This window comes from Bos javanicus, chromosome 2 (genome assembly GCF_032452875.1).
Source record: "Bos javanicus breed banteng chromosome 2, ARS-OSU_banteng_1.0, whole genome shotgun sequence".
NCBI classification, from domain to species: Eukaryota; Metazoa; Chordata; class Mammalia; order Artiodactyla; family Bovidae; genus Bos; species Bos javanicus.
This window is the reverse complement of record NC_083869.1, coordinates 18,506,878-18,518,106: the sequence shown is the minus strand read 5'-3', so window position 1 is coordinate 18,518,106 and position 11,229 is coordinate 18,506,878. Positions and strand designations below refer to the sequence as shown.

General features: G+C 36.4%; 1 protein-coding gene across 2 annotated transcripts; it reads left to right on the top strand.

Annotated features, from left to right (window-relative positions):
* The first annotated feature begins 33 nt into the window (after positions 1-33).
* Positions 34-8,134, top strand: PJVK (pejvakin). 2 transcript variants are annotated; one of them, XM_061434197.1, is made up of 6 exons: positions 34-2,121; positions 2,853-3,048; positions 3,569-3,710; positions 4,793-4,910; positions 7,542-7,640; positions 7,829-8,134. In XM_061434197.1, exons 1-6 carry the CDS (start codon positions 1,911-1,913, stop codon positions 8,119-8,121), a joined length of 1,059 nt encoding a protein of 352 aa, XP_061290181.1. In that variant the 5' UTR covers positions 34-1,910; the 3' UTR covers positions 8,122-8,134. The 2 variants fall into 2 exon arrangements, with proteins under 2 accessions (XP_061290181.1, XP_061290191.1); XM_061434207.1 differs by having other exon boundaries at positions 416-531.
* Positions 8,135-11,229: the final 3,095 nt, after the last annotated feature.

Sequence of the window (11,229 nt, the reverse complement as noted above, 5' to 3'; positions counted from 1 at the left end):
TCCCGCTCCCGGCCACGCCCCCTGCTGTCCCTGCTCGGCCGCGTTCCTTAGCGGCCCCGCCCACCGGCTCGCCGGGCTCCTTGGCGCCCGGTCCCTCCCTCTCTCCTAGTCCGGGCTTCCTCGGCTGCAACTGGTGCCCAGCCTTCGGCCCACCGGCTCGGGGAGACCGCGGTTCTGTGTCCTTAAAAGGAGGCCATTCCCTGGCCAGAAAGAGGCTTGTCGCCAGGCAGGCAGGCTTGAGTCTTTGAGGCCTTAAGCTCAGCCTTTTTTTTTTTGGCCAGGTTATGGGGACGGGGAAGAGGAGGGGTACGTCACTTTAAGAAAATAATTTCAAAATTCCAAGTGCAGAATTACTGGAGAGCCTCCCCGGGCCTGGGCCCGAAGCCTAAAACTCGCAGTATATCCGCTCCTGAGGGCTCGGGTGGGTCCTCCTGTCCTGGAGCCCCGCGTTTAGGTGCTCCCGGGGACGTCCGGAGACCCGCGCCTCTCACCCGGGGTGGGCTCCATTGTCTTCTAGGCTTTCGTCGCCTGGTGAGTGCTGGGCCAGCGGATCCCAGCAAGGCACGTTAGGAGTAAACGAAGGATTTTCTGTGGAACTGTTTCTAATTAATGCTGTTTCTGAACACCTATGTTGGTTGTGATGGCATATGCCTGGGATGTACCACCTTTGTTGGGGATCAGACAGCGACATTAAGTGTCCTATGGCTTCTAGGGGTTTTGCTTGCCACGTGCAGAAATGACTCCTTGTGTCTTCTCATTTCTGGAGATTGCCTCGCACAATTCTATTCACACGAAGGGACATTATTAGAAACTTTTTGTTTGTTACTCTGGAACCCTGGATACTAGAGATCAAATGAAAAAAAAATTACCCGGGATCTAATCAAGCTGATTGAGGCTTGAATTAAGCCTGTTTTTATCTTCCTCCACCTCCCCCTTGTATAGATGTTAGTTTATCAATTGCTTTTCATTGATATATTTTAATGAATATCTTACTTTAAATACCACGTAGCCACTATTTCAGAATGTTAACATCCACGTAGCTGTGGCAGTACATTATTTCAGCACTCAGATTTGTTTATAAAATTTATTTTTAGCCATAAAATTCCTTAAGAACAAGCCTCAACTTTATATTGCTCTCCTTAAATGTTGAGTAACTGGGATAATAATGGTGAAACAAAAAGAAAATAAATGCAGAAGGACTCTATTTCAAAGAGATACTATGTAATAGCTTAAGATAAGAAACCCCTGTCAGAGTTGATGCAGTTACATTAAATATGTTTCATTTAGTATTTTATAAAGTTCTGCATGCATTTGTTTCCTTATATTCTGTGGATTTATTTTTATATTAATCACTTGGTTTTGTAAACATACAAGGAAAATGAATGAAATGTTCAAAGAATAAACTGGACTATAACAGAAACAGTACTTTGCTGTTGCCAATATTGGCATGATGGATTTGTGAAGGACTCCCCTTTGGACTAGGTCCACTGTAGATGGTGTCCAGGGCTAATATTAGTGGCTAAATTGTATTGTTCCCCAAAGGGCTATTTGCTTCCTTCAAACCTGGCAAACCACTATCAACGGTGAGCCTCATCAAGGACATTGGTGATATTTAAAGATTACTAGTTTTCTGTGTATATTTTAGTATTATAGACTGCAATTCCAAGTTGACTTGCTTTTAGTGTATCATTTTACACTGTTAATCTATAATTCATTGCCTGAGCATACCAGGGAGGCAGTATTGTGAATTGTATAGTGGTAAGCTACTTGCTGAGACCATGCTTTGTATTTTTTACGTGTACAATTATATTTAAAATCAAGCAAGGCTTAGTTTTATGCCCGATTTTCTTTGAAAATATGGATTTGTTATCTGAGGGTTGCAGTGGATGACATTTTGATTCAGTATTAATATGTTTGCTGCTGCTACCAAGAGCTTTGTCAAACAAGTTGGAGATGGAGGGAGATTAGTTCCTGTTCCAAGCCTCAGTGAGGCTGACAAATACCAACCTCTAAGTCTGGTGGTAAAAAAGAAGCGATGTTTTCTGTTTCCTAGATATAAATTTACCTCAACACCTTTTACACTGAAAGATATTCTTCTAGGAGACAGAGAAATTTCAGCTGGTAAGTTTCAATGTTTGTTTGGGAGTGATTTCTCCTTCATGTATATTATTCATAATCTAAATGAAGGTGGTCTGTGCTACTTATGTTCGTAATATTTACACATTTTCATTGATGAAAGCAACTTTTATTACTGTAGCAGTAATAATGTTAACAATGCTTAATGTTTGTATAGTAGCAAATCTCTTATTGATTGAATAATTTCAAATGTATTTTATAAGTATTGTATAATTTAATTTTAGTTATTTTATAAGTTGTTTTAATCAGATCAGTTTAGAATATGGCATAATAATATATTTCTTCATTTATAAAATGGGGCTACTCTTCAGTCTTACCTGTCTCACATGGTTAAATGAGATTAAATTAATTTGTGTTTATTTTTTAATTCTCTTATTATGGTTGGTAAGCTGAAATGTATTAACAGGCTGGTTTAGAAAGTAAATTGACATTTTGCCAAACTTTTCTTATAAACACTTGTTTTTCTTTCAACTAGTCATTGGATCTTGATGCTTAAGTGTTCTGTTGGCTGAAAGAAAATTTGAGTTCGTTTAAAGTACTCTGGATATTTATTTCTCTTGTCAAATTAATTGAATTGCTCTTTTTCATCTTGATTTGAGATGGTACCATTCTCAACATTTGGGTAATCAAGTTTTAAATGATAAATTAATGTATTACTCTATATTTACATTAGATGAATTCGAGACATTTAAAATATTGATTTCTTTTTTTTAAAGGTATTTCATCTTATCAGCTACTGAATTATGAAGATGAATCAGACGTTTCACTCTATGGAAGACGAGGCAACCATATTGTGAATGATGTTGGGATTAACGTTACTGGATCAGATTCCATTGCTGTAAAAGCTTCATTTGGTGTAGTAACCAAACATGAAGTGGAAGTATCAACGTTACTCAAGGAAATTACTACACGGTCAGTATAATAATCCTTAATAGACTTCCATGTTTTCTTTAAACATTTTAATTATATAAACTTCATGACAAAGTGTTTAAAACATTCCAGTTATATTTTACTAGAGTAATTTGTTTGATTTATTTGAAATTCTACAAATTAGTCATACACTCAAACTTTGGATAAGTGTAGATATCCAGAATCATTTGGTTTAAACAAAATTTAATTGTTCTGCAAGATCGCTTCGACTCTGCACACATTTGCTAAATTATGAGATTACAAGACTTCAAGAATCTGCTTGCAACAAATACACTAAAAGTTTCCTCCAACAGACTCCTCTAGTACACATGTTTTAACGAAATAGGAGAGGCAGATTATTAAATTTCTTTTGAGCATACTTTCTGATTTGTATTAGGACTGCCTTGATTTACTTTTAATTAAGGTGGATCATGAATAGTAACACATGTTAAGCAAAAGTGTACTTGATTATACATAGTTAGATGACACAGATTCTTGTGAATGTCTGTCTTCTTGATTTTAGAAAAATTAATTTTGACCACAGTTTGATACGTCAGTCAAGGAGCAGCAGAAAGGCAGTGTTGTGTGTGGTCATGGAAAGCATCCGAACCACACGGCAGTGCTCACTGTCTGTGCACGCTGGAATTCGTGGGGAAGCCATGAGGGTAAACCATTAGATGCCTTGGATTTCTCGTACTCAAAAGCTGCAATGGGAATTTAAGTATTCAAGAGCCTTGTATATTTTGTCAAATGTTGAAATTAAAGAGCTGCAATTGTATATAGGATTTTGCACGCTAATGGTTTTGTTTTAGAATATGAAGAAAGGAATCCAAGAAAATTTGAATTATAAACATGTAAAGTAATGTAAAAAAACACTAATCTTTGTGAAATAATGTGCACAATGGAGTCCCTCAGGGTACTGTTTAAATGCTATTTTAAGAATACAGACTGAGTGTGTTTATGGAACTCTTCGATTTTATTTTTAAGTGATAGAGTTTATACTTGAATTTTAAAAGTTGAGTTTATATTTTTATATTAATTTTTCTAAAATAACATTGTCAATGGCCAAACATGCTTCATTCAATGTTAAGTCCTTTAAAAAATCTTGGAAAGTTATTTGTGTTTTAATTTTTAGCTCAATTATGACATTATTTGTCATTGCCATTCACCTAATAATGACACATAATGATGATTTGTTTTATTAAAATGAATTATTAGAAAGATAGAATACAGTGATAATCTTTTCAAGTCTTTGCAAATGAAGTGGCTACATTTAAGTGCCCACCAAATTGTTTAATATTGGATCGTTTTGGGGGCATGAACTGAATGAAACACTTAATTGTTGGTGATTGCTTTGGAAAGCTGCAGACAGCTCTGGGGGCTTTGAAACAGTGGATACAATAGGCTAAAAACAAATGTAGCCCTTAAAGGCAGTGGATTTACCTTGAAAGGAAAAGGTTCCTATGACCCAAAGCATCACCCTTGTGGTAGCACTAGTCATTGGCTTGGATACAAAGCAAATGAGAAAGTGGTAAGTATTTCCTAATATAGATCAGGAGTCCCCATTGAATCATTTATTTGAACCTCTGCTATAAACAGTTGAATTCAAGTAGGATAGTTCTTTACTTGGAGGGGTGGAAGAGTTTGTTTGTTTTTGGTAGGATTGTAGGGAATGTTTTGTTTTTCCAAAAATATATCCTTTACATGTTATACTCCTTAACAATGTTGTTTAATTTATTTAATATAGTTTCATTTTATGGATGAACAGAATCCCAAGGGAAGGGACAAAGCTATTGTTTTTCCAGCACATACAACCATAGCTTTCAGTGTTTTTGAACTCTTCATTTACTTGGATGGTGCCTTTGGTGAGTGAATGATTTACGTGAAACACTGAAATTATTGTAGTGAAAATCTCTGTCTCTATCTCTCCCTGAGTGTCTAGTGATGCAGAGTGATGCTGTCAGCACTGTCGATATTATGCTTGGGTGAAATGACTGGGAAAGACCCAACAGTCCCTCCTTCCCCATAACCTCATTCCTGTTTCTTGGGGAAAGCTGTAGACTTCCCAACACCCCACTTCCAGTTATAGTTGAGAGCTAGAATGCAATCCACTGGCAAAGTATTTCCTTGACTAACATGGGAAAATAAAAAAAATAACCTTCTAAAAGGTAGTTTTTGGGCTTTTCAGGTGGCATTAGTGGTAAAGAACCTGCCTAACATTGCAGGAGACATTAAGAGACACGGGTTTGATCCTCGGGTCAGGAAGATCCCCTGGAGGAGGGCATGGCCACCCAGTCCATTATCTGGCCTGGAGACTACCGTGGACAGAGGAGCTTGGCAAGCTACAGTCTATGAGGTCGCAAAGAGTCGAACACAACTGAAGTGATTTAGGACTCACGCAGGTAGTTATTGAAGATGGCAAATAGAGGAGGTATACACAGTAGGAAAGTGTCAGGGCACCCAAGCTAGCATAAGACAACCTTTCTTCAGGTTTTCTTTTCATAGACCCAGCTCTCCTGACCCTGGACTACCTAAAACCTTAAACCGTCATCGTATATGATGCCGCAGTTCAGGTCACTTTAAATTTCTACATTGCATCAAGTTTTAGTATTAGGAGACCAATCAGCTCAAGTCTAGGTATAACCCAAGGATTAGGCAAGGCCATTTATAAACATTTTTGTTGTTTTTTATTTCCTTTAAACTTTTGATTTTGTATTGGAGTATAGCTGATAACTATAACAATACTATACTATAACAATGTTTCGATACGGACAGTTTCAGGTGGACAGCAAAAGGACACAGCCATACATATGCATGTATCCATTCTCCCCTAAACTCCCCTCCCATCCTGTCTGTCACAGGACACTGAGAAGTGTTCCCTGTGCTATGCAGGAGGATCTTGTTGGTAATTCGTTCTAAATACAGCAGAGTATACATGTCCATCCCAGACTGTCTTAACTATCCTTCCTCCCATTCTTCCCCACCCCTCCCCTGGCAACCATAAGTCTGTATAAACACTTTTATAAACATTTTTAGGCCTGTTTTTGTTTTTGCAGTTCTGTTGGAAGAGAGAATGTGGAGTCAAAAAAACAAAACAAAACATGTTAAGTAAATTTTGTTTGGGACACTAAAGGGTGTAGGTTTTTACAATTATATTGATCATTAGAGTATAAACTGATACAATTGATAATGTCCATCAGAATCTAAAATTACATATATTTTAGTCTTATTTAAACTTTTAGGAATTTATCCTACACATATACTTACACATATGTGAAATGACGTGTATAAAGATAGTTCGTAATAGTAGAAGCTTGGAAATAACCTTAAGATGGAGGGATTGAAACAAAAAATTAAAAAGCTTAATGTCTAAGATTTACAAAACTAAATGAGTTTAGAAGAAATTCAAGTAAACTATCAAGTAATGTTTTGCCAGTTTGTAGCATTTCTACTTCGGCAGCAGCAGCCTGGGGTATCCAAGCACAGTGTATTAAAGTTTAAAATTGCACTGAGTCTTTTGAGACACCTTCTATTTCATTACCTGCTTATTAATTCCTAGATCACCATGTTGGCTGGGATTATGAAAATATCCTTTAACACAGGTATTTAACATAGAGGTAACTCATCAGAAAATGAAAGCACCATTAAAGTTAATAAAAAATGCGGCACAGACCCAATAGAAGTAGATAATAATGTACTTGCTCTGTTTATGACCCCAGACATGCTAATATGCTAATAAGTAATGCTTGCAAAGAATTGGAATGACACGTGTTTTTCAGCAGCTTTTTGGTTTAAATTGATTGCCAGTAATGACAGTGATATAGTAGCGAGGAAGAATCCTTCAAAACCTGACAATGTTACAGCAGTCTGTTCCTCAGTATAAATTTCACATGTGTGTACATATGTCTATAGGATAAATTCCTAGAAGTGTAAATAAGACTAAAATATATGTAATTTTAAATTCTGATGACTGTATCAATTCTATCAGTTTATACTTCTAATGATCAGTATAATTGTAAAAACCTGTTCCCTTTAGTGAACTAAGGTACTTCCACACAATAGAATACTGTGAAGCTGTTAAGAATTAGCACTAAAGATACTACTGACATGGAATAAACTCTATGATATTTTAAAGAGATGTATATCTATTAATCTTGGAACCTAAAATTTTATATATGTACATACTTACATACATAGGTACATAGCCTTTATGCCTGTGAAATATACGGAGTATTTCTGTAAGTACACACAACAGTAGTTACCCCTGGGGTATAAAGCTGAAGCTGGGGTCAGTGAAGAGACTTATTTATCGTTGTATCCTCTTTTTGTACTCTTTGAATTTTGTACCATGTAAAATGCTACCTTTTCTAAAAATATGTGAAATTTAACTTAAAAAATAAAGTGAATGGCATGTGCCAGAATTCAACCACAATTAAAACTCCCAATAAAATATGAGTTGTTCAGATTATAACATCTTCTAAAATTTTTTTTTATAGACCTTTGTGTCACTTCAGTGTCAAAAGGAGGATTTGAAAGGGAAGAAACAGCAACATTTGCACTGCTCTACAGATTGAGAAATATACTATTTGAAAGAAGTATGTCCATTGAAGATTTTGTTCCTTCTCAGATTAACACTTGAGGTTCTCTTTATTAATCTTGTCTTTAAAAATTTTAAAGCCAAATTTCACAACTGATTGTTTAGATTTACACATAGTTATAAATGCAGTCTGGCTATACATTTTTTTATTTGACTTTTAACACATGTCTGTTTTTATCCTTTTAGATAGAAGAGTGATGGATGCCATTTCTCGTTCACAGCTTTACTTAGATGATCTTTTTTCTGACTATTATGACAAACCTCTCAGCATGAGTGATATTTCACTCAAAGAAGGTACTCACATCCGTGTTAACTTACTTAATCACAACATTCCAAAAGGACCTTGCATACTCTGTGGAATGGGGAATTTTAAAAGGGAGACAGTTTACGGGTGTTTTCAGTGCTCTGTTGATGGGCAGAAGTACGTGCGACTTCATGCAGTTCCTTGTTTTGATATTTGGCACAAGAGAATGAAATAAAATGGAAAATGAATGTACCTTGCTGGTGTTTTGGGTGCAACTGTGCCACACACCTTTCGAAAATTATCTTGGTTCACTTTGATGAATTGTAGCAAATTAAAGAGGAAGAGGAATGAGAAATTAACCTGTCTGGGCATCATTTTTCCCAATTATAACACGGAGATGATAATAGTGTCTACCTCAGAAATTGTCATGAAGATTAATAATATTGTTTATATTGCAAAGGCTTACATATAAAATTCAGAATATAGACATTCCTTCATAAAATCTGCCAGTTGCATATACTTTGGAACTTAGTCTACCATTTTACATATAAAACTTTTGAGATATGTGTTATTTTTAATCGACTTTTAATTCAATATTTGAGGATGACAGGAAGGCACAAGTGGCAACTTTTTGATGCTTTAACTATTGCCCTAGGTCTGGTAAAATGAGAAAAATGTGTTAATAATTTAATGTAATCCTAAATGTTTAATTGTGGTATCAAATTAAAAGCACACTGAGCTCAGTATGGGGTTTTGTGTACATAGTTAAGTGTGACTGATAGTAGTAATGGGCTGCCATTCAGTGATGTAGGTATATATGTGCGCACCAGCTTTGTCTTTATAACTCACTATGAAAAAAAAAAAAAAGAACTCACTATGGTCATTTTAAAGTTAAGGCAGCTGGGACACATTTACTTCTCTTCTATGAAAGTGTTTAAAACATTTAACATACTTGGTTCTCAGAGACCTTTTTCATCTAGTCTGTAAGACGTATGAAATTTTTTCATACACAAACCTAAATAATTGGCTCAGCTGGTAAAGAATCCGCCTGCAGTGCGGGAGATCTGGGTTCTATCCCTGGGTTGAGAAGATCCCCTGGAGAAGGGAAAAGTTACCCACTCTAGTATTCTGGCCTGGAGAATTTCATGGACTGTATAGTCCATGGGGTCAAAGAGACTCAGACACAACTGAGTGACTTGCACTTGCACTTACTTGCATTATTAATTACAGAAGTACTGTTAAAATTCCAGAACTCAAAGTATATAGTACAGCAGTCACTACTAGGCATATGCCAATGAAGGTGTTAGGCAATTGTGTAAATATGAAATGTTTACTTGTTTACTGTATGTACGTAGAAGGGTTAAAATTTTATTTATTTAAATGTGAATAGTTTTCAAGTAAATTTCCATATTCATATGACATCATCTATGATTTTTTAAAACCTAAAAGTACTTGGTATGAAAACAATGGGATAGAAAGGTTAGAATTAGAAACAGTGTCATAGGATAATTTCCAGTGTAGCTTTCATGACATTTTCATTTTGTAGAGTATATAATTCAGATGCAAATATGAGTATACTGATCAAAAAAGACTCTAGTGACTTTTTTTTTGTATGAATATTGACATGGGGACAGTTTCTAAACCAAAGTATAATATTGTGTTGTCAACCTAAGTTTACTACTGAGCAGGGTTTTCTGAGGAAAGTAAAGGGATGAAAGTCGAAGATTAAGTGAGGAGGAGGTATAAAACTGGGTTATGGGAGTGAAGAAATATTGGGAGACAGGAAAAGATAGTAAATGTTTTTATTTTTTGAAGTGTCCAGCTCTGTGCTACACATATGTGAGATTCACTAACCTAGTGGGATTTGTGTTGCCCTTATGCTGTAAGACTTTTTTTTTTGATGTGGAATATTTTTGAAGTCTATATTGAATTTGTTACAATATTGTTTCTGTTTTCTGTTTTGTTTTTTTGACCAGGAAGTGGGATTTTAGGTCCCCGATCAAGGATCAAACCCCCACACTCTCCATTGGAAGGCAAAATTCTAACCACTGAATGGCCAGGAAAGTCCCCTTATACTTTTAAATTGTAGGATTTCTAGCTGTATATATAAAGAGGTTAAAAGATAATCAATAAACAGTGGTTTAGAAGGAGTATAAGTTTCATAAAATGGAAAAAACTGTTTTAAATTTGCTTGTTTTGAATAGAGCTATTTACTACCTAAGCACACTTTTCTATGGGCTTCCCTGGTGGCTCAGATGCTAAAGAGTCTGCCTGCAATGCGGGACACCTGGGTTTGATCCCTGGGTCAGGAAGATCCCTTGGAGAAGGAAATGGAAACCCACTCCAGTATTCTTGCTGGAGAATTCCATGGACAGGGAGCCTGGTAGGCTACACCCCATGGGGTCACAAAGAGTCGGACACGACTGAGCGACTAACACGCACACACACACGATTTTCTACATACACAGTAGGCAAATCTTACTTGATCCAATAAATATGTGTCCTTTCTTGGGTACCAGCATGATCTTCTACAGCATCTCTTACCTCTTATTCTCAACATGTTGGACCACAGTGATTTGATGATGACACAAAATTGCCATGGCACTTTATATCCTCAGTAGATATCCTCATGTACCCTTCATGTGTAAAATAAGTTCTACACATCTACCAAAAATTTGATGGCATACCAGTTTGTGCTGTTCGCTCATGGTTAATAATAAGAACATTGTGAAATGAAATGACATCGGATAGAAAAACCCAGAGAAAGGGAGACTTGAGAAATGCCATAGCATCAATTTAAAACTATCAAGACAAAAAGTTAGGGATGGTAGATATAAAGGCCTACGAGAAGGAAGCGGTGTAGCACATTCATAATGATGTCTGAGGGAGTGCACAAGTCAGAGCAGTGCAGACTTTATGACGCATGCTCTCTAAGACAGAGGCACAGAGCCTTTGGTCTGATCAAGTCTCTTGCAAACATTAGCCACTGGAACAAATACCCAAGGCCAGAAGCTTGCACCATAAAGTACAGACACTGTGTTGAGGCTCGCTGTGGGACATATTATTATAACTAGTACTTTCCTGCACGCATCCTAAAGGAAGATTCCTTGGTCATATGATTTTACTTTTGGCTGTGCCATGTGAAATGTGAACCCATTTCCCCTGTAGTGGAAGCTCAGAGTTTTAACCACTGGTCACCAGGGAAGCCTGGTAGATTTTTATATCTTACTGTCTGTAATGCTATGAAATGTATAAAACAAGTGAAATGTTAATTCTTGGGTTCCTATTAAATATGTTTAAAATATGGGGTACTTTAAATATTAAAGATTGGGTATTTACATAT